At 40.5% G+C, this 24566-nt stretch overlaps 2 protein-coding genes and 1 non-coding gene across 3 annotated transcripts in view; 1 reads left to right on the top strand and 2 right to left on the bottom strand.

Annotated features, from left to right (window-relative positions):
• The window catches only part of LOC127689676 (zinc finger protein ZFP2-like), a 39478-nt gene extending 33215 nt beyond the window's left edge, over positions 1-6263 (bottom strand). Inside the window, 1 exon segment of the mRNA XM_052189331.1 lies at positions 6117-6263. Within this exon segment, the coding sequence (XP_052045291.1) occupies positions 6117-6263 (147 nt within the window).
• A 1382-nt stretch (positions 6264-7645) lies between these two features.
• LOC127690288 (small nucleolar RNA SNORD50) lies at positions 7646-7717 on the top strand. Its single transcript, XR_007979017.1, has one exon. It is a non-coding gene; the product is annotated as a small nucleolar RNA SNORD50 (small nucleolar RNA).
• A 9334-nt stretch (positions 7718-17051) lies between these two features.
• Positions 17052-23043, bottom strand: LOC127688313 (tripartite motif-containing protein 43C-like). The gene is made up of 6 exons (XM_052186821.1): positions 22636-23043; positions 21972-22067; positions 20998-21231; positions 19942-19964; positions 19163-19254; positions 17052-17539 (listed from the first exon to the last, which is right to left on the bottom strand). Exons 1-6 carry the CDS (start codon positions 23041-23043, stop codon positions 17052-17054), a joined length of 1341 nt encoding a protein of 446 aa, XP_052042781.1.
• Between the last annotated feature and the right edge of the window lie 1523 nt (positions 23044-24566).

The following is a 24566-nucleotide window of genomic DNA, read 5'->3' as shown; positions in this document are numbered from 1 at the left end:
GGTTTGGTGCTCTAGTTTTCAAAAACACCCAATAGCAGGCAGATTTTCCTTTGGTATATCTGGTATACCAAAAGATGGTATATCTGGTAGCCATCTCAGATCATTTATGTACTAATGTATTATGTACAGACATTGTGATGTATTCTCTTGCTATTAATTCAAATTCCTTTGAGTAAAAGTTTTGGTGGCTTTATAACTGAGAAGGTAAACTTAAAGAGAAGGAAAGATTTATTTGGGCTCATAGATTCTGAGTCCAGAGTTTCTGATCCATGGTCTCTGGCTTAATTGCCTTGGGCCTAAACTGAACAGTACCCAGATAGTGTAACATGTGGTAAAAGAGACTGCTCACCTCAGGGCAGCTAGGAAACAGAGAGAAACAGAAACTATAGGCACGGGATCTAGCCTGCAAAGGTTCACTGCTAGTGACTTTCTTCCTACTTAGATTCCACCTCTTGAAAGTCCATTCAGCTTTAAATGGGATAACTCATCACTAAGGTTAAGATTTTCACCTCAATAGCACCAATAGCAGCGAGCCAGTACCTCAACACATAAACCTGTGTAGAGAGGTTCCATATTCAAACCCTGACAGACCTTCATCATGTGTAGCTAGCTAACCTTGAATTTGTAATCCTCTTTTGTTTGTTTTGTTTTGGGACGGGGTCTCTATGTAGTCCTGGCTCTCCTGGAACACCATATGGAGACCGGGCTGAGATCCTCCCGTCGTCTCAGCCTTCTGAGTACTAGGATTAAAGCAGTGTGCTACCACGCTCAGCATTTGCAATCCTCTTGTCTCAGACTTCCAAGTGCATCACACCTGGTGTCAATCTTAGTCTGACAGGCTCCATTAGCAGAGCCTGTGTTGTTCCATATTTTATGACCTTTGGTGCTTATAAAAATGGCCATGTTTGGGGCAATATTGACTAATGTGGCCAAAAGAATACCCACACAGAACACACATTATCCACACTATCTAAACTGGCTTAGTAACCCGGGATCTTCTTTCTTAATTATTGATACTTCTAAGGACAAGAATTTTGTCCTTGGACAAGGAGGTACCACCCTGAAATTCGTAGACTGATAAGACTGTGTGTCTTCTATGCTGGGATAATTCTGGTTTTGCGCTAAACTGTTAATTGAGTAACAACAGGGGTAGCAGTCTCATTATGCAGTCCACTCTAAGAATTATAGATGTCAAGGTTACCAAGAAAGCAGTGGCTCTCGTGGCTCACTACTTTCCCCACATAAAGAGATAAAGATGGGCTGGAGAGATGTCTGAGCGGTGTTAAGAGCCCTGACTATTCTTCCAAAGGTCCGGAGTTCAAATCCCAGCAACCACATGGTGGCTCACAGCCATCTGTAATGAGATCTGACTCCCTTTTCTGGTGTGTCTGAAGACAGCTACAAGTGAACTTACATATAATAATAAATAAATCTTTTTTTTTTAAAGATAAGATTAGTTAAACAGTGAGTATTTTCCCGCGTGGCCAGCTTGTCTTGCCTTACAGTGGCCTCAAAGTGGTGGTCCCATGGTTATGGCCATGGGAGCTCTTTTCACTTGACTAGGGATGGAGGCAGTGTTCAGACACTAGAGGATATACATTCTTTTGTGTTTATTCCTCTCTCATACATTACATCCCCATCCCTCCATTCCTCCTAGATGGCCCCCTCCATTTTCCCTTCATAAAAGAGTAGGCCCAGAAATAACCAAATACAACATAACACCATAAATAAGGCTAGGCACAATCCCTCATATGAAGACTGGGTCAGGCAACCTCATAGGAGGAAAAGGGTCCCAAGAGCAGGCACAAGGGTCAGAGACACCTCCCCCAACTCCCACTGGGAGGAATGCCACAAGAACACCAAGCTACACAATATGTATGTAGAGGGTCTTGTGGAGACCTATGCAGGCTACCTGATGGCCACTCCAATTCCTGTGAGCTCCTAGGAGCCCTGCTTAGTTGATTCTGTGGACCATGTTGTCCTGATGTCCTTAACCCCTATTCCTTCTAAAATCCTTCTTCTTCTTCTTCCTCAGGGACACCCTCCCAGACCCCACCTCCAATTGTTTGGCTGTGGGTCTCTAGCAGATGAACATTCTTGTAGCCAAATAGAGAAGTTCTCATAAACTCTGGGGAGGGAAAAAACAACTATTGCCAAAGACAGTGGTATTCCAAGCACAGGCTGTGCAGGTGTCGTGACTCCATGAAAAAAAAGAAAATGGTCTAATCTACAACAAAGCACACAGTTTCATAGTCATGTGATGGTGGGCAGGCTGCATATGACTTCCTCTGTCAACACCCGCCTCCTCTTCTGTTTTAGCAGATGCCATGCTCATATTCTGATCAAAGACTTCACTTCTATTCTGTGAAGGAGCTCTTGTCTTTTCAAAGATTTGGCTCCTGGAATTCTACCACTTTCCTGCATCCTAAGGCCACACAATGTCTATGTCTAATACCACCCACTTCTATCTGAAAACACTCCTTTCCTTACACTCCTCACTACCTGCTAATCCACATCTGCCTTCACACCTTCAGATGAACAGCCATCGCTGCTCTGCTACAATGGGATGCCAACAATGGCCAACCCCAATGGTTGCTTCCACTATCAAACTCAGAGTCTTAGAAGCATTCAGTCCAGTTGGCTGATTTCTCACTGAAACACTTCAATTCTGGGATACCACATTCTCCAATTTTCCCCTCTAGGTGTTTCCTTGGTGAGCTTTTCATCCTCCACTGGAACTTTCCAGTCTCCAGTGTTCCGGGGCCCCTGGGCTGCACCTTCTCCTGTTCTCTATATGATTTCCTGGTGACCTCACTCCTTTCATGCTTCAAGTTACTTTCTTATGCCAGTGGCACTCAAGCCCTAACCCCACTCCTGAGCTTGAGACTCATGGATCAATATCCACAAAGATGAGACTTTTTTTTGAGTTCATAAATTTACTCTTTTTGTTTTTGTTTTTAATTCTCATAGGATTGGCAGCTGCGTGCCTTTTTATGAAGCCTCACTTTTACTAGGTAGTTCAGACCAGAGGGGGTGGGAAGTATGGGATCACTCTAGTGACACAATAGTATTCTTGAATATTTAAGATTATTTTTCTGCTTTGAAATAAATGAATTGTGTGTATTATACTTAGCTTGGTGTATATATTTTCCTGTGGTTTTTCTGAAAGCTGCAATTGTGCCATTGATCTTACACATTTATTATGTAACCACTTCTTATAAGTACTATGTTTTCCAAGGTCAGCTACTACAAGACATCTGCACATACTGTGGCACTAATCCCAGGCCACTGTAATTGTAATAGCCCTTAAAGTCCTTAACCAGTCAGTCCACTAGCCTTTCTATGGTCCAGACCTTTCTCTTGGAGTCCAGTTAACAATTCTGATCCCTTACTGGGCAAATGTAGCCAAATGTTGCCTCTAAAATTTAACAAAAGGGAAGGTGGCTCAGCTGTTAAAAGCAACTAACTGGGCCTGGTGAGATGGCTCAGAAGTTACAAGCACTGACTACTCTTCCCAAGGTCCTGAGTTCAAATCGCAGCAACCACAGGGTGGCTCACAACTATCTATGATGAGATCTGTCGCCCTCTCCTGGTGTGTCTGAAGACAGCTACAGTGTACTTACATATAACAATAAATAAATCTTTTAAAAAAACCTTATTAAAAAAAAGCAGCTACCTGCTCTTCTACAGGACTTGTATTCAGTTTCCATCCCCCACCGAGGAGCTCACAACCACCCGTTACTCCAGTTGCAGGGATTCTGACACCCTCTTCTGGCCTCCACAAGCACTGCACATGCATGGTACAAAAGAAAAACCACTTCACCCTCTTGTGCTTGATCTCAATTTTCTGTGAGGCACTGGGCCTGACATTCTCTTCCCTGCCAGGGTCCACTTTGCCTCTTTCCTGTTCCCACTGTTCACCATCAGTGCTTACCATGATGTCACTAACAACATGCTCTGATGACATGGTTATGAGGCTGGAGTCTCAGTAATTTTGAGATATTATTCCCGGCAGTGGTGGCACACACCTTTAATCCCAGCACTTGGGATGCAGAGGCAGGCAGATTTCTGAGTTCGAGGCCAGCCTGTCCTACAGAGTGAGTTCCAGGACAGCCAGGACTACACAGAGAAACCCTGACTCAAAAAACCAAAAATAAAAAAAAATTGAGATGCTATTAGTTAACTCAGATCTCCATTCATCCTTTTCATTTTTAAAGCAAGATGCAGTAATTTGGATATTCAGTGTCTTGCAAAACTCTATGTGTGAGAGGGTTGGTCTCCTGTTGGCAATACTGAAAGATGGCTGTATTTTTCCATTTCTATGACAAAGTACCCAAGGGAAACAACTTAAGGAAGCATTTATTTTAGCTCCTGCTTTGAGAATATAATCTACCAATTAGGAAAAAGGGTGATGGAAAAAATGGCTCCAAGACTGGCAGCAGGAGTGTGAAGCCCTTGGTCACATGTCCTTCACAGTCAGGAATGAACACTGCTACCCAATTAGCTTTCCCCTTTTTTCAGTTTTTAGTCTGTCTGAGTCCCCCTCTCCTCAGGGGTTGATGCCATCTATGTTCACCATGATCTTCTCTACCTGTTCAACTTCTCTGGAAACATCCACGCAGTTACACCTATATCTCTCACATATACACCCATATCTATATCCCATATTTATATCATTCTATGTCCTACCAAGTTGACAATGAACATTTGCCAGCCCATGGTAGAAACTTTAAGAAGCAGCTGACCAGGCCTTCAGGTCAGTGGAGGTGTACTTTTAGAGACTTCTGGGGCTCTGGTTTCTTTATCTTCTATTTCATTTCCTAGCCCTGAGATGAATACTTTTACTCTGTTGCACATTTCCAACATAATCCCCAGCCTTACCATAGGCCCGGCAGAATGCAGTAACCAGTAATGCACTAGAGATTTCAAACCATGACCAAAAATGATTCTTTTCTCTTTACAAAGGTTGATTACCTAAATAAGTGGTTCTCACCCTTCCTAATTCTGCAGACTTTTAATGCAGTTCCTCATGTTGTGGTGATCCTCCAACCATCAAATTATTTTCACTGCTAATTCATAATTTTGCTAGTTGTAAGTTATAATGTAAATGTTTTTGCAGATATAGGTTTGTCAATGGGATCTCAACTCACAAGTTGAAAACCACTGATCTAAATTCTCTTGTTATTGTGATGAAAGCTAACACAGAAGATTTAAACGACAGGGCTTGAGAGATGGCTCAGCAGTTAAGAGCACTGACTGCTTTTCCAGAGGTCCTGAATTCAATTTCCAGCAACCACAGAGTGGCTCACAACCCTCTGTAATGGGATCTAGTGTCCTCTTCTGGTGTGTCTGAAGACATCTACAGTTTACTTTATTGTGTTTATTTACTTATTTATTTATGATGAAATAAATAAGCCTTTTTAAAAAAGATTAAAAATCTAGGCAGTGGTGGTGCACACTTGTAATCCCAGCACTCTGGGAGGGAGAGGCAGACAGATTTCTGAGTTTGAGGCCAGCCTGGTCTACAGAGTTCCAGGACAGTCAGGGCTATACAGAGAAACCCTGTCTCCAAAGAACCAAATCCAAAAAAATACCAAAAAAAAAAAAATGAAATTAAAAAGATGTACAAAAATCATTTTGAAGATGACATTTATCTAGTAGCCTTAAAAGCCTAATACTGTGGCTGTGGATATGGCTCAGTAAAGCATTTGCTTTGCAAGCCCAGGGACCCGAGATGGATTCACTCCCAGAACCACATAAAAAAGTTGTTCGCTGTGGCACATGGTTATAGTTTCAGAGCTGGTAGCTGGAGACAGGAGGATCTCCTAGACTCAGCCAGGCTAGCCTCATTTGTGAGCTCCAGATCAGTAACAGACCCTTTCTCAAAGGAAAAAAAAAGGCGTTCGTGGGACAACACTTAAGGCTGTCCTTCATCCTCCACATACTTGTGCATACATGAGCAGGGCTGCTTAGTTTCATCTGCATAGTTCTGTCCTCCAAGGTCCCTTCAGAGGTGCCCCTGCCATCTGGGCTAGAGTTAGGGTGAGGTCAAGGCCACTTCCAGCTGACAACAATCTGTGCTAACCAACTAGGCTGGAAGTTGGAGGAGACCTCACCCCCAACTGCTGTTGTTCCTTTGAATTCTGGCGCCACTCCCACTCCACATCAAGCTTAGTGGGTCGCCAGACTCGGAATAGACAGGTGGTGTGGAACCTGTGGTAGTGCACACAGAACAGGACAGGCATGTGGCAGTCGCTCACCATGCCCAAGAATGCCCTGGAGGAAAAGACCACTGAGCACACCTCCAGGCATTGCTCCATGTATTCTTCTGTCCAATCAGTGCTAGAGGGAGGGGCATCCTCCATTTCCCTCAACTGAAGGTATAATGGGAGCTGTTTGGAAAGCTGAGCATTCCTTCTTTTCTGTAGGTGTGTAGTTTAAGTGCTTGGATGACCACCCGAAATGTGGGCATGCAGAGTGAATTTAGAGGCTCCGGGTCTGTGGAGCAAGGTACCCATGTAAACTTCCTAGGGAAAATGTGCAGCAGCAAAAGGGATTTCTGGATTGGAGCCTAGGCCCTGTGGAGATTGGGACTGTACAGCCTGGTTGAAGGCTGCTTGCTTTATGGTTCCTTGGTCCCACCGTGGGTGGGTTCTTACACAGCAGGGTTTGCAGAAAAATATGCTAGGCCTTTTGTGCTGTTCAGAAGGTACTGGTGACACCCAAGAGAAACCCGATTATATGCACATGAGTCCTCTCACCTGAACAATGGCGACATCATTCCTCCCATGGTCAAAACAGTTGCAAAATGATGCCAAGGAAAGGGCAATATAGCTTAGTTTTCTAATTGAAGTATTAGAGCAATAGGAAGAGGTGTGTGATGCTTAGAATTTGTTTCTTTTCATTAGATGGAGGGGAGCCCATAGCATCCAAGAGACTTCGTAACAGAAAGTAACTTGATTAAAACCTGAGTCTTTTCAAAGGTGTGTAAGTAACCTAGGTTTATATTTTGTCAGCATACATTTTTACTGTTCTGAAATAGAATCAGCTTCCCTTAAGTGTATTCTGAAATAGTTCGGGCAAACCAAAGTCAACCAAGTACTCTTGCCTTTTTTAATTTGGAATGACTGTAGTGAATTCATTGGGTACAAATTAAAGTTGTGGGACGTACCTGGTCTGAACAGTGATGAACTATATCCAGAAGTTGATGACCTCAAGATAAATACAGCTTCTGATAGAAAACTTTTGTGCTTACGTGAAGTGGTCTTATTTACTGTTTTTATGCAGTTCATATTAATAATGTGTCACAGTACTTCTTTCTTTCTGCCAGCAGAGATTGCTGACCCATTGGGATGTCTGTGGTCTGTAAAGATCCTAGAACAGGAGTGCATGTGAGTGCTGCTCTGTTTTTTTTTTTTTTTTTTCTGCTGAACATTTTTTTAAGATGTATTTATTATTATGTGTAAGTACACTGAAGATGTCTTCAGCCCCACTAGAAGAAGGGATCATCAGATCTGTGTAAGGATGGCTGTGAGTCACCATGTGCTTGCTGGTGTTTGAACTCAGGACCTTTGAAAGAACAGTTGGTGCTCTTCCCTGCTGAGCCTTCTTTCCAGCCCTGTTCTGAACTTAATGAAGTTGGTCTAGTCTATGATAATCCTATCCTGAACCTGAATTCCTGTTGAAAAACCACAACTATGGATCAGGCTTCTGAGATGGACCATTACAAAGGTCTGTTATGTTCTGTTTTAATTTTGGCAGTAATGTAATGCCTGTGTTTCTTTGTTTTTTTTATTTTTAGGGCCAGTGACACAAGATTTGAGAATGAAAACTAGATGTGATAAACATCCAGAAAAGGCAGAGACAAGAAGAAAATGCACTGTATTAGTACTGGGATATTTGAGATGGGGTCTCCAGGGCCCTGGATTTCCCTGTTAATCTGTCTAGTGATCAGGACAGCATTTGGTATGGCCTGCAGAGTTGATTCTTGTACATGATTTGTGTGGGCTGTATGTAAATGGATTGTTTTGCCAATCCATTGACAGTGCTCTGTTCTGTGAAGGTTGTGATAAGCTGACACAGCTGTACAGACTGAGCAGAGTGAACACAATCATGACCTTAAAGCAGCAGGTCACCATCTCAGTGATTGTAAACTTGATCATGAGCTATTTCCTTAGGCATCCCACAGTGGATACTTGGGAGTGCTGCAATAAACATCCAGTTGTAAATATTTCTTCAATTCAGTTTGTGTCAGAAGATTAACCAGAGTGCCTTGGTACATGTTCCACTTCCATGGTTATTGAGTTTTCAGAGTAAGTGCATTAGGTGCACTAGTGTCAGTGTCCTAACTAGCCCAATTGTGCACATGATGAGGTTTCCCTGTGACAATTGTCAAACAGTGACTTGATCACATTTATCCAGCCCTCCCTACCCATTTCTTAATTTTGAGACAGGGTTTCTCTTTGACTGATTGGTCTTTATTCCACCTGTCTCTGCTTCCCAACTGCTAAGACTAAATGGGCTTTAATTTCTAATTTCTTAACTGCTGCATACTTCCATTTTCGTTTGTGCTAATTGACAAGGGTTGAACTTAATTTTTTTTTCTTGGCAACATTCTCTCAAAATTGTCCTGATACTCAACTATAGAGATGGCCTCACTTTAAAGAAAAAGCTACCATGCCTACCCTTAGAATTGGCGGACTTCAATTTTTTTGTTACCTATATAAAGTAGTGTCACTGGTTATGGATAAATTCTTATAGTATGCTGTTGCTTTGTGATAACACTTTTCATGACAGTTCTCAGTATCCCTGGCTATCTGAACTCTGAACTTGGCTGATCTTGAACTCAATCCTTCTGCCTCCCAAACTCTTGGATTAAAAGCATGTCAGCCTACCCCTCTAACTAGTTTATCATTAAAGTCAAAGTCTTAAAGTGATTTTTCATACTAAGCAGGAGGAATCTAGGGTTGGGTTTTTTTTTTCCCCTATACATGTTAAGTTTTCCTAATAGCATTGGTGAAAACTTGCTACATTTGAAAAATGAGTTGTCTGTGCATACAAAGTTCTTGTAGTCAGGTAGCTTATTTTTTAGGATGTCAGAATTCCATTTGATACTGTGCTTTTTTTTATTTTTCCTTGTTCCTATGTTCTGTTTTGCTGTATCACATGTTATTTATTGTGCCTCCTTTTTATTTATATGAAGAGATATGAATTTCCCTTTTTTCTCTTTATTTTGGGTTTTTTGAGACAGGGTTTTTCTGTGTGGCCCTGGCTGTCCTGGAACTCACTCTGTAGACCAGAATCAGGAAATACATGCTGGACAGTGGTGGCACACGCCTTTAATCCCAGCACTCTGAGTGGCAGAGGCAGGCTGACCTCTGAGTTCGAGGGAAGCCTGGTCTACAGAGTGAGTTCAAGGACAGCCAGGGCTATACAGGGAAGCCTTGTCTTGAAAAAAACAAATCCAAAAAACATATATATATATATATATATATATATATATATATATATATATATATATACAGGAATAGAAAACACAAGTGAAGATTTTCTTGTTGGTTGATTACTTTGGAAGAGTGTCTCACTGTTTAGACCTGGAGCTCCCTCAGACCAAGCAGGTCTTAGGATTTTATGGCAATCCTGCCTCCCAACTGTAGATTACAGGTAGGTGTCACCAAGCTAGCCAGAGAATCCTTCCTATTAAAGGATTAAATAAATGGACTCCAAACCAGTTGAACTTCAGGAAACATACAGCTAGCCTTAAGGGACTGCATGAATAAACCATGGTATGGTTTCAGATGTATTTGTGATACAATGGGATCATGGTATTAATTGGATGGGAAGAAATGGAATGCAAGATAAGGCTGAATGCTAAGTACATTGTAGTTTCTGAGTAGATGGGCTCAAATCGCAATGGTTGTCAGTGAGAAACTGTGATGATAATTTGATGTGTTTATTGTGCATTGAAAGAGAGACATGGTCAGTTTTTATAGGTTGGGGATTAGGGGTGTTATGTTTATGTGTGCAATTGCCCTTTTTTTTTCTTTTTTTTTATTCGATATATTTTTTATTTACATTTCACATGATATGCCCTTTTCTAGCCCCCCAACTCCCCGAAAGTCCCGTAAGCCCCCTTCTCTTTCCCTGTCCTCCCTCCCACCCCTTCCCACTTCCCTGTTCTGGTTTTGCCGAATACTGTTTCACTGAGTCTTTCCAGAACCAGGGGCCACTCCTCCTTTCTTCTTGTATCTCATTTGATGTGTGGATAATGTTTTGAGTATTCCAGGTTTCTAGGTTAATAACCACTTATTAGTGAGTGCATACCATGATTCACCTTTTGAGCCTGGGTTATCTCACTTAGTATGATGTTCTCTAGCTCCATCCATTTGCCTAAGAATTTCATGAATTCATTGTTTCTAATGGCTGAATAGTACTCCATTGTGTAGATATACCACATTTTTTGCATCCACTCTTCTGTTGAGGGATACCTGGGTTCTTTCCAGCATCTGGCAATTATAAATAGGGCTGCTATGAACATAGTAGAGCATGTATCCTTATTACATGGTAGGGAATCCTCTGGATATATGCCCAGGAGTGGTATAGCAGGATCTTCTGGAAGTGAGGTGCCCAGTTTTCGGAGGAAGCGCCAGACTGCTTTCCAGAGTGGTTGTACCAATTTGCAACCCCACCAGCAGTGGAGGAGTGTTCCTCTTTCTCCACACCCTCTCCAACACCTGCTGTCTCCTGAATTTTTAATCTTAGCCATTCTGACTGGTGTAAAATGAAATCTTAGGGTTGTTTTGATTTGCATTTCCCTAATGACTAATGAAGTTGAGCATTTTTTAAGATGCTTCTCCGCCATCCGAAGTTCTTCAGGTGAGAATTCTTTGTTTAACTCTGTACCCCATTTTTTAATAGGGTTGTTTGGTTTTCTGGAGTCTAACTTCTTGAGTTCTTTATATATATTGGATATTAGCCCTCTATCTGATGTAGGATTGGTGAAGATCTTTTCCCAATTTGTTGGTTGCCAATCTGTCCTCTTGATGGTGTCCTTTGCTTTACAGAAACTCTGTAACCTTATGAGGTCCCATTTGTCAATTCTTGCTCTTAGAGCATACGCTATTGGTGTTCTGTTCAGAAACTTTCTTCCTGTACTGATGTCCTCAAGGGTCTTCCCCAGTTTCTTTTCTATTAGCTTCAGAGTGTCTGGCTTTATGTGGAGGTCCTTGATCCATTTGGAGTTGAGCTTAGTACAAGGAGACAAGGATGGATCAATTCCCATTCTTCTGCATGCTGACCAAAAGCAATATACAGATTCAATGCAATACCCATCAAAATCCCAACTCAATTCTTCACAGAGTTAGAAAGAGCAATTATCAAATTCATCTGGAACAACAAAAAACCCAGGATAGCTAAAACTATTCTCAGCAACAAAAGAAAATCTGGGGGAATCAGTATCCCTGACCTCAAGCAATACTACAGAGCAATAGTGTTAAAAACTGCATGGTATTGGTACAGTGACAGGCAGGAGGATCAATGGAACAGGATTGAAGATCCAGAAATGAACCCACACACCTATGGCCACTTGATCCTCGACAAAGAGGCTGAAAACATCCAATGGAAAAAAGATAGCCTTTTCAACAAATGGTGCAATTGCCGTTTTAGGCCAGAAGGGGGTGCTGAATCTCATGCTAGAGTTCAGCTGATGTGAGGGAGTTGGATACTGTACTTGGGTCCTGAAATCAGTAAGCACATTTGACCACTGAGCCATCCTTATTATTGACCTGAACAAGAGACAAGTTCACACAAGGTATCGGTTTAGTGGGAAGTAAAATTAGTTTCGAGTAAATTTACTAACTCAAACCTATTAATACACACTGGATGACATTTTTGACTAAACCTTTTAATTACAGATTCTGACTGAATAATTCTTTTTGTTAATAAACGGCTTATACTAGTTATCATCCATGACCTCTAGCTTGTTAAGGAACTTACCTGAGAGCTCAATAGAGACTCAAGTCTTAAAAAAACTGGGGTGGGGTCTGGGGCTGGAGACATGGCTGCAGTTCAAAGAACCTGGACATTGACAGTGCACACCTTTAATCCAGGTACTCCTGGTTCCAGCCTCGTACAGTCCCTCACCCTAACACCACTCTCTGCCTCTTAGAGAGTGGAGATTGCCCCATCCCCAGAATCCCAGTGATGGCTCAGCAGTTAATAGCATTGACAGTTCTGCAAAAAGTCATGTGATCAATTCCCAGTAACCACAAAGAGGCTCACAGCCATCTATAATGCAATCTGATGGCCTCTTCTGGCATGCAGGTGCACACTCTGATTGAGAAATATATTTAGTTAGTTTTCTTTTGTTTGAATCAGGGTCTCAATATGAAGCTCTCTCTGGCTGTCCTGGAACTTAAGTTTGTAGGCCAGGCTGGCCTTGAACCACAGATTGTCCTGCCTCTGACTCCAGACTGCTGGGAATGAAGGTGAATGTCTCCTTCTTAATTAATGGCTTCTCGGCATCACTCCTCAGGAGGTTTTTTCCTGAGTAATATAAGGAAACAAGCTGAGCTGGGTGCTGGTGGCAGGCAGTTCTCTATGAGCTGAGGACAACCAGGGCTACACAGATAAACCCTTTATTAGGAAAGAGAAAACCTTTATATATTTATGTGCACACACATAAATATAAAAATGCAAAAGTCAAGACTCTTTGGGGACTATTTCTGTTATTACTAGAGGAAGCAGACCCCTGCCTCTCAGGTTGAGTAGTAGAAACCCAATAGGAACTCAAAGAAAAAAACCACATGGTCATTTCATTGGATGCTGAAAAAGCATTTGACAAAATTCAGCATCCTTTCACGCTTAAAGTCTTGGAAAGAACAGGAATTCAAGGCCCATACCTAAATATAGTAAAAGCAATATACAGCAAACCGGTAGCCAGCATCAAACTAAATGGAGAGAAACTTGAAGCAATCCCACAAAAATCAGGGACTAGACAGGGCTGCCCCTTTCTCCTTATCTTTTCACTATTGTACTTGAAGTAATAGCTCGGGCAGTTTAACAACATAAGAAGGTCAAAGTGATACAAATTGGAAAGGAAGAAGTCAAACTATCATTATTTGCAGATGACATGATAGTCTACCTAAGTGACCCAAAAAAACTCCACTAGAGAATTCCTACAGCTGATAAACAACTTCAGCAAAGTGGCAGGTTATAAAATCAACTCAAACAAATCAGTGGCCTTCCTATACTCAAAGGATAAGCAGGCTGAGAAAGAAATTAGGGAAATGACCCCCTTCACAATAGCCACAAACCGTATAAAGTACCTTGAGGTGACTCTTACCAAACATGTAAAAGATCTGTATGACAAGAACTTCAAGACTCTGAAGAAGGAAATGGAAGAAGACCTCAAAAAAATGGGAAAACCTCCCATGCTCATGGATCGGCAGGATCAATATAGTTAAAATGGCTATTTTGCCAAAAGCAATATACAGATTCAATGCAATACCCATCAAAATCCCAACTCAATTCTTCACAGAGTTAGAAAGCGCAATTCTCAAATTCATCTGGAATAACAAAAATCCCAGGATAGCTAAAACTATTCTCAGCAACAAATGAAAGCCTGGGGGAATCAGTATCCCTGACCTCAAGCAATACTACAGAGTAATAGTGTTAAAACTGCATGGTATTGGTACAGTGACAGGCAGGAGGATCAATGGAACAGGATTGAAGATCCAGAAATGAACCCACACACTTCTGGCCACTTGGTCCTCGACAAAGAGGCTGAAAGCATCCAATGGAAAAAAGATAGCCTTTTCAACAAATGGTGCTGGTTCAAATGGAGGTCAGCATGCAGAAGAATTCAAATTGATCCATCCTTGTCTCCGTGTACTAAGCTCAAATCCAAATGGATCATGGACCTCCACATAAAACCAGACACTCTGAAGCTAATAGAAAAGAAACTGGGGAAGACCCTTGAGAACATCGGTATAGGGAGAAAGTTTCTGAACAGAACACCAATAGCATATGCTCTAAGATCAAGAATTGACAAATAGGACCTCATAAAATTACAAAGTTTCTGTAAGGCAAAGGACACCATCAAAAGGACAAATCGGCAACCAACAAATTGGGAAAAGATCTTCACCAACCCTACATCAAATAGAGGGTTAATATCCAATATATATAAAGAACTCAAGAAGTTAGACTCCAGAAAATCAAACAACTCTATTATAAAATGGGGTACAGAGTTAAACAAAGAATTCTCAAATGAAGAACTTCGGAGAAACACCTTATAAAATGCTCAACTTCATTACTCGTTAGGGAAATGCAAATCAAAACAACCCTGAGATTTCACCTTACACCAGTCAGAATGGCTAAGATTAAAAATTCAGGAGACAGCAGGTGTTGGAGAGGATGTGGAGAAAGAGGAACACTCCTCTGCTGCTGGTGGGGTTGCAAATTGGTACAACCACTCTGGAAATCAGTCTGGCAGTTCCTCCGAAAACTGGGCACCTCACTTCCAGAAGATCCTGCTATACCACTCCTGGGCATATACACAAAAGATTCCCCAGCATGTAATAAGGATACATGTTCCACTATGTTCATAGCAGCCCTATTTATAATTGCCAGAAGTTGGAAAGGACCCAGGTATCCCTCAATAGAAGAGTGGATGCAAAAAATGTGGTATATATACACAATGGAGTACTATTCAGCCATTAGACACAATGAATTCATGAAATTCCTAGGCAAATGGATGGAGCTGCAGAATATCATACTAAGTGAGGTAACCCAGACTCAAAAGATGAATCATGGTATGCACTCACTAATAAGTGAATATTAACCTAGAAAACTGGAATACCCAAAACATAATCCACACATCAAATGAGGTACAAGAAGAAAGGAAGAGTGGCTCCTTGTTCTGAAAAGACTCAGTGAATCAGTATAGAGCAAAATCAGAACAGGGAAGTGGGAAGGGTTTGGTGGGAAAACAGGGGGAGGGAAGGGGACTGATGGGACTTTCGGGGAGTGGGGGTCCAGAAAAGGGGATATCATTTGAAATGTAAATAAATATATCAATAAATTAAAAAAAAAAAGAATTAGTCAGTGGCTGACAATCTTTTGATAAAAAGATTGTTGAGATAATCTCTTGTGCACTGTGTATGAAGCATCACCTGTCTCAGCAACTTGTAAACATCTTCTCCTTCACCTTCCGATTTATTTAACAAAGAGCTGGAAGGCCTATTGCAAAGCAGGAGGGGAAAGGCGGGATTTCCAGGCAGAGCTAGGTACTCTGGGAAAGAGTCTGAGTCGGGAGAAAAAGCAAGTGTGGCACTCAGGAGGTAACGAGCCAAGGTGCAGACGTACATTAGTATAAAGGGCCAATTGATGTAAAAGAGCTGTTGGGGACAAGCTTAAGCTAAGGCTGAGCTTTCAGAGTTCATAAAAGGTCCCTGTGTCATTACTCCGCGGCTGGTGGGTCTGAGACAGTGTCCATACCATGATAGAAAAAGTGAAAAGCATGTGACCAGTCGTTTCACTGGTTCACAAGCTCTCTCGGACTCACCCAAGTCTTCTAAGATTTGTCTCCTTCTGTTCCTCACTTCCCGGCGGATCTGCCGCAGGGTGTAGATATCATAGTTGAGTCTTTTCCACTCCTGTAAAGAGATAAAAATTAGAGTGCACTCACACCCTCTGGCCTAACACCCCTACCATATCTCTGCACTGTGCCTTGCCTGAGCCTGTGGCTCTGCTCTTCACTAAGATAACACACTCTGAAGAGAAGAGAAGGTGTGGTTGATGCAGAGGTGACAGGAGTGTCATCAGCTGCCACTGCTGGAGGAAAAAAAAAAAAGAAGTGGAACTTAGATTATTCTTTTAGGACCAGCATGAGAAAGACAGAGGGAATCATGCTGGCTAACCAAAGGGAAGGCAAAAATTTGAGAATTGATTTGTGAAAATCTAGGATGGTGAAAGAAAGTGACCTTGGATGGACATTACAATCTACTTCTCTCAGTGTTCTCAGGTACACAGGACACTCTTGAAAACGACCAGTGAGAGGTTTCTAGAAGAGGATTGCAGTTCTTGAATATCAGAAAATATTTGTGTGCTCTTAGAGACTGGAAGAATATTCAAAGCTGTTTTATGTTGGGGACAATTAACTAACATTTTTTCAAGTGTATCCTCAACATAAAACAGCTATAAAATAATAGAATTGAAAGAAAAGGGGGAAACTAACTTTCATTTTTTCCAGGAAAAAAAAATCCCTTCTCTCTGAATAATGAAAGCCTCGGTTTTTGTTCTATCACAAATGGTAAATAATTATTTTTGTTTAGATCAAATAGGGATTCATGCTTTTATTGATCAACAAATCTGCTTAAAACATATCTTTGTGTCTCTGCTAGACACAACTAAATTAGGATAACACAGACACATAATATTTTAATAGTGCTGGAATCCCACTTTGTATCCTGAGCACAATTAAAAGTTCTAGTTCTACAGTAGATCCATGATTCTAATTAGTATTTCTCAGAAATACATAAAAACAAAAAGACAAAAAACTATAACCACTGTGAAAATAAGTGTTCTGGGAGGAACATATAGACCACGGATGAGAAGCAAGCAGTCACCCGTGTTTTACATTTAATATCATTGTAATATTTGACTGAGTTGGGATTTTACTGCTGTCAACAAACACCATGACCAAGGCAAATGTTAAAACTGACAACTTTTAATTGGGGCTGGCTTACAGGTTCAGAGATTCAGTCCATTATCATCAAAATGGGAGCACGGCAACATCTAGGCAGGCATGGTACAGGCAGAGCTAAGGATTCTACGTCTTCATCTGAAGGCTGCTAGTTGAAGACTGGCTTTCATGCAGCTGAGATAAGGTTCTTAAAGCCCACACCCGCAGTGAGACACATACTCCAATATGATCACACCTTCTAATAGTGCCACTCCCTGGGCTAAGCATATACAAACCATCACAATATTTAATCACAATAAAGAGAGGACACATTGCCATAGAAAAGCATACTGGATACAGCTTCCTATGATCATGTGTAGACAGTACAGTAGTAAGGCCTGACAGTGCAATGGAAAGTTCCAGGACAGTAGCTGTATATGAGGGAACTCTTGGCTACATCCAGGAAACTCACACATCCACCCTCACAATCAAGGAACACGCCAACCTGGCCAGTTGGTTTCTCTATGTGGTGATGAAATGTTGGGCAAGTAGTGAGGAGGCTGTATTGATCATCGTCCTTCAAACATACAAGAAGAAATGCACCTTCAGATCCAATCTCAAAGTTTCTCAACCAGACATTGTTACAGACCCCTACAGCCCATTGCTCATGGTCCTTCAAATCCAGATCCCAGTAATGTTTTCCAGTGGTGAAGCTCTCTGCTCCCCAGGAAGCACGATAGGATCCAGGCACAGCCAGAACTGGGTTTTCATTGTAAGGTCTAGAGGTGAATCTTCTCACATCAAAAAGTAGGCTTGGGTTGCAGTTGAATATGATTAAATTTTGAAAGAAAATTTTCACTGTGGGAAGAGACATTTTAGTTAAAACGAATACTCATATTTGTCAGGAGAGAGAGAGAGAGAGAGAGAGAGAGAGAGAGAGAGAGAGACAGACAGACAGACAGACAGACAGAGACAGAGAGACAGATACTTAGAGATTTCCTGGGTTTTAAAAATAGAAAGTCTAAGACTGGAAGGGTAGTTATAATCCAGATAAATCAAAGTCAAGAGTTTTCCCAAAGAAACAGAATGAGCACATAATGAAAACTTTTTTGAAAATCTTTAGAAGCTGCAGAGGTGGAAACCACAGCAAATAACAGCACAGTTCTGTCAGGGGCTTTAGTTACACCAGGCAAACAACCGTGCACAATGCAATGAGGACCACCACCCCCCCAAAGGCTCACCCCCTGAGTCTCCATGAAATGTTATTCCTAAGTACTAGGTCTTGATTGCTTTCATCTTATGGTTTTGATTTTAATCCCACTATGAAGATTTGTATCAAAGATAAATCTATGCATGCATTAGAAGTTGTTCCCTAGTAGCAATTTTCTGCATTTAACTAAACCATGGTCCTCTGACAATTTTTCCTTGAGATGTTACAATCCATATTTTGATCTCCAAGTGTGATTCAGACTGCCCCATGTTGTATCAACTTATTTTACTTTTTATTTTTATTGCCTGTGATATATGGCTTTGTCTGTTTGGGTTCTTTTTTAATGATCATTTTTGTAGTTTCTTTGAGATAGGATTTCTTGCTATATACCCTTGACTGGCATGGAACTCACTATGTCAATCTATTTAGTCTCAAACTCTTGGGCAATCCTCCTGATGCCATGTTTTTCATATTGGGGTTACAAGTGGGCGCCACTGTATCTTGTGAATTTTAATCTATGGAGTATAATTCACTTTCAGATGTTTCTTATATTGTCAATCTACTATCGAAGTATTTTAAACATATTCATTTTTTAGATACATTCTTTATTTACATTTCAAATGATTTCCCATTTCCTGGTTCCCCCCTCCCTGAAAGTCCCATATTCTTTTAAACTTAGTTTTAGAAACATGTTTTTTAAAGGATGAGATAGATTCCCGGGCTGTTTTATATTTTCTTGTTCTGAGAACTTCTGTGTACATGTTGTGAATGTTGCAATAAATGTTATATGTAAACTCTAAAAAAAATTCAACTGATAGGTGAGCATGGTTTCACATGACTTTAATTAAAGCATTTTGGAGCCAGAGGCACGTGGATCTCTGTGAGTCCCAGACCAGCCTAGTTTACAGAGCTAGTCCCAGGTTAGCCAGGGAAACAAAGAGAAATAATGTCTCCATAATAAAAAATATCAATTGCTAAAATATTTTATAGAAAACATAGAAATATTTTGATAGCTTAATATATATTAAACTGTACTGAATTAATCATTCTGTGTGTCTCATTGGACAAATACTATATTTATCAGCCTGAATGACGTACATCATTAAATTGGTATTCATTAATCTTTGTTTGTAAAATGACTGTGTGCCTAAATATGATTACAATGTGGCTTAACTAGACATATCTTTTTAGGGAATTAAAATATTCATTGTACAAAGGTTATCTCCCTGCTGAACGGCACCTCTGGTCATTATATCAGTGCTGACACTCACCTTGGAAGTAGTTGAACCTTACAGTCAACCCAGTATTGGGTTGGGCACTGAGTTTTGGTTTCATACTCTGTGTCAGCTGCACTGACTCACTCCTGCAAGGAGAAGACATTGATGAGCCTGTGCTACAGATATCACCCCAGTGATGAGGAGAAATCTTCAGGCAGAGCTGAAAACCTTTGTCATACAAACAAAGGTATGTATTAAAATCTTTGTCATACAAACTGACAACTGAAGTTCAATCTCAGAAACCCATGGTGTAAGGAGAGGAAAGACTCCTGAGAGTGCTCCTGTGTCTTGCACACATGTGCACTCACATAGGTATTCCTAACAAATCAAATCAATAAAAGGAAACACTTACCTGAACATTTTTCACACAGAACATTTTCTTATATTAAAGAAAACCCATGGTCAGGAGACAGGGTGGCTTCCTCTTAGATGCTCTCTCTCAAGCCCTTCCTGTTATCAACCACTTTCCCATGCTTCCAGCCCCTTTCTTCTACTACCAGGAAAGTACAGCCCATGGGCCTCAATGATTAGGATTTGAAAATGACAAATTTTAGCTCAAGCCCATTACATACACTGCTTCACTCATAGGGAGAAAGAAAAGACACTGTCTGGTGAAGGCAAACAGGCTTCATATCCATGAAAACAATCCCAAACCCATCATCCATAACTAAGTATTTTCTGTATAAAGTGTATTTGTACATTGCTAAGAGAGCTTGTTCATCTTTGTGACATAGTTCAGGGTTATCCTGTCTTACACTGAGGATTAAACTCACCTTCTGAACAAGTCATCCAAATCCTGCAAACAAATTAAGAGAAGCTTAGATATCTGAAGGAACAGCCCAGAATGTGGATCTATATATACATAAAGATTTTTTTAGAGATTTATTTATTCATTTTATGTATATGAGTACACTCATGCTCCCTAAAGACACACCAGAAGAGGGCATCGGATCCTATTACAAATGGTTGTAAACCACCATGTGGCTGCTGGGAATTAAACTCGGGACTGCTGGAAGAGCAGAAAGTGCTCTTAACTGCTCAGTCAACTTCCAGTACATTAAGTTTTATATCATTATATAAATATATATGTAAATTTTATTATCTTTATATAACTGTCAGTCATTGCTACACCAATTCACCCTGCAAATGTATTTTCATGCCCCAGAGTCCATTGTGGACTTGCACAATGGAATGAATTCTTAATGAAATCAGGCTGTGAGAATATTTGGGAAGCATATGGGTAGGAATTATATACTACTTTGTAAGATGCAACTGTCTGCAAAGAGGACATTCTTTGATCTTGAACAAAAAGCATAGAATACTTTCATGAAGGGTACTTCAAAATTGTGGCCTAGCCCCTACATGTTGGCTCATATCTGCAGTTTTAGAATTTTGGGTTTAGGGCTCATGAATCCTGTGAATACGAGGCCATTGTACACCACAAAAGAAGAGCATATATCAAATCCCCCACCTCCCAAAGAAATATCAAAAACACAGCTTTCAAACATAACAAACTTATGGTAGACTACTTTAAAACTGTACTAGCATCCAAGTAGAGGTAAAATGGTGTGTTTGGTAACAAGAATCACTTAATTTGGGGTTTCAAAGACACAAGCTACAAACACAAATAAATGAGATATTCCATATGGAATCTGCTGACACAATGTCAACAAGCTTGCTCTTTTTAGGATATTACACAAATTATCTCTCCAGATTTTTCTTAAAACCTGATAATAAGTACAGGGGATATAGAAAGGGATCTCAGATGTAAAAGTCATAGGTGTGGGCCTCAAATAATCAATCTGTTTCAAGCACTCTTCCATGCTTACCTGCAACAGCAACACCTCAAATGGTTTCTGGGACATGGCCTTCAGCTCCTGATACATTTCTATTAGTTGACTCCTCTTGTGGACCATCATGGCTTCACTTTTCCTGAGCTCCTCTAAAATAATATTGCTTTGATTTTTCATACACTCTATATATTGATTCACTTCTTCATGGACGGGAGGATACAGTCTGCTATACTCTTTCTTGATCATTTCCCCCCGTAGGGCCACGTAGTGCTGAAGGAAAAGGGACATCCTAGATCACATCTGGAGAGTATTTGGTCCTTTCCATTGAATTCTTCTATGTTTAAAATTCACCTACAGGATCCCATCAGGGTGCTGCACATGCTGATTTACTGTCCCCACTTTTCAGAAAGTGTAAGTCATTTGATTTTATACATTTCTTCATTATTATTAGAAGAAGCAAACAAATCCATTCTTTTTTCCCTTACCATTTTCTTCTGTTAAATGAGATTCTGAGATATCTGGAAAAAAGGTTTGGACTAATAATATGTTCACTCAAAAATGCAACTTTGGGCCAGGCAGTGGTAGCACATGCCTTTAATGCCAGCACTTGGGAGGCAAAGGCAGGCAGAGTTCTGAGTTTGAGGCCATCCTGGTTTACAGACTAAGTTCCAGGACTGCCAGAGCTACACGGGGAAAGCCTGTCTCAAAAAAACAAAAAAAGAAAACAAAAAGAAAGGAAAAGAAAAAATGCAACTTTGCATATACATAGCAACCAAAATTCCAAGTGGAGTCATAGAGTCTGGTGTACTCTGCTGAACACTCAGAAATTCGCCCATTAATGTCAAACTTTTCTACCAGATGGCTAGGTGTTTCTGTGTTCAAAATTGGATTTTGCCTTTACAAATTTAAGGTAAATATAAAAAGATTTCCTAGCATCACATCCCATGTATAATCCTCAAATTGCAAGATATCTGCCTCTGGTTCACTTTACACATCAGTCTCATACCCACCAACCACTGAAAGATTGTTCTCCTCTCTGCATTTAGATTCTTCTGCTGTTCTTGGATCTTCTTCAATAAAGATGCCATTTGCTTTTCAAGTTTCAGCTGTAATAAATAAATAAATGTCATCCTTACATAAATAATGAGTTACCTGGCAGACAAACTCTAGCACTGAACACAATTACTTTAGAGAGGTTAGAAGAAAGATCACAGTGCTGTTTCTTTTTATTTTTATTAAATATGGAACTTTAGATTTCAGCCCATAGAATTACAAAATACAACCACCATGAGCTCAAGTGAAGTGATGGGCTGTAATTGACAACTGTCTGGATAATTAACATCCAACCCGGATCCCGGTTCTAAGCCGCTCATTCCAATGTACTTTTGGAATTTTAGTCTTATGTCATTTTCACTTTTTAAAGATGTAAATTTACCATGATTATAATTTTCAGTGACGTGAATATAATGAATCGTGAACCTAGAAATGATATTTATATTTATGCACCTCTCAAAGAATGTTTACATTTTATAGTCATTCCTCATTCCCTGCTTAAAATGTGACAAGATTTGGAGTACAGTGGATTCCTCAGAATCAGGACACGCATCTCCCTGTGGTCTGCTAAGCCTCCTTCTCTCAAGCTCTCAGCCTTTTTTTTTCAGAAATATTACTTACCATTTGCATACAAGCACGCGCTCCAATAGTGCAGTGTGTGTGACCTCTGTGATCCTGGGAGTCAGAACACAATTGGCAGAGGAGGGCCCTGCTCTCACCACAGAATGTCGTCTTTCTCTCCTTATGGGTCATGCACTTGTGCTCCTCAGAAATCAAATACTTCATGAGCCTGTTTTCTCTCACAGTGGATACCAGAATCTTCATAGTGTTGTTATTAATGAATGTCCAATGGGATGGTTGCCTACATATAGGGCAGAGGTCAGGGATTCCAACGTCTTCCAAAGAAAAGATGAGACAGGCCTTGCAGAAGGTATGGCCACACCTTAAGAAGACTGGATCCATAAAGATGCCCTGGCAAATGAAGCAGGTGAGTATTTCTTGGGGGGGTTGTGAATTGTCTGACTCCATTTTTCTGAGGGGAAAAAAGGAGAATTATTATTATTGGATCAGAGAGGAGTAGCAAGGGACTAGACAAAATGTGATTCAACTTATGATTAAATTCTGAATATGGCAATACAGACATATTATTTTTGCCCAAGAACTTTTCCCTACATATTGACTGATGTGACACCATTCTAGATCTAACATCTACATTCCTCCTGAAGGCTTCAGCCCACATTGGTATGTTTTTAAAGGCCAGAGACATTCCTCTCCAATGTTGTAGAGAAAATAATACCATACGGAGGAGTAATCCAAGTCCTTCTGCTCCATAGGCCGGCCTTTCACTGCAGGCATGTGCGTAAAACAGCTCCTGCATTTGTTGTCTATCCAAGAAAATACACACCACTTCATGCCTTCTCTACTAAATACTTTTGTTTGGTATCTGACTCTTACTTTCTTATTATTTAGATTCTACTGCCTCAACCCTTAGTTCTTCATGGGAAATATCACTCACTTCTTTCTGCTGCAAAATGCCTAAAATAAGAATTTATGCTGTCTCCTACTTCAAGGATATCAAGGTGGGGAATAAATGGTGGCAGGAGCTCAAGGCAGCTGTTCTCATGACTTCCAAAATCAGGAAGCAAACAGCAAAGGAAAGCTTGCTCCTCAGCTCCTCTTCCCCCTTTTTCTTCATTGGAGCCCTCAACCCATGGGCTGGAGGAATGATCTCACCAACATTTAGTGTGGTTCTTCCCAATTGAATGAATCTAATCCAATAGATTTTCAAAAATATATCAGGTCATTTCTATAGCAAACCTGCTCCCCTCAGGTTGAACACAAGGGGAATTCTTTTTTAAGATTATTTATATTTTGTATATGTTAGTACACTGTCATTGTCGTCAGACACACCAGAAGAGGGCTTCGGATCCCGATTAAAGATGGTTGTGGCTGCTGGGAATTGAACTCAGGACTTCTGGAAGATCAGTCAGTGCTCCTAACTACTGAGCCATCTCTCCAGCCAACGGCAATTCTTTGTAGATACTTGTTTACTTCCTCATTTCTAAGTGAGGCTTGGTTATCTAACCAACAGGTACACATTTCCAATCTCTTTTAACTTTCACATATAGAAATAATCTCAGGCCCAGCAGTGGTGATGCATACCTTTAATCCCAGCACTTGGGAGGGAGAGGCAGGCAGATTTGAGTTCAAGGTCAGCCTTGTCTACAGATTAAGTTCCAGGATACCCAGGGCTATCTACATAGAGAAATCCTGTCTCAAAAAAAAAAGAACAAAATAAAAGAAAAGAAAGAAAAGTAAAGAAAGAAAAGTGAAAAAGAAAAGGAAGAAAGAAATAAAAGAAAGAAAGAATCTCAGTTTGATTGCAACAAATTTTGTCAAAATAATTAAGCTACTACAGTTGGACATACAGGGAATCAAATGGGTTTAGCTGGAGGTTTGGTGTATTTCCAATTCCACTATTAATATTATCAACAATTGGATTAGCAAAAACTTTGGGACTTTAATGCTGCCTTCTTTAATTTAGTTAATGG

The sequence above is a fragment of the Apodemus sylvaticus genome, chromosome 7 (assembly GCF_947179515.1).
Source record: "Apodemus sylvaticus chromosome 7, mApoSyl1.1, whole genome shotgun sequence".
Classification (NCBI taxonomy): domain Eukaryota; kingdom Metazoa; phylum Chordata; class Mammalia; order Rodentia; family Muridae; genus Apodemus; species Apodemus sylvaticus.
Note: the sequence above shows the minus strand (reverse complement) of the source record. Positions and strands in the feature narration are given on the sequence as shown.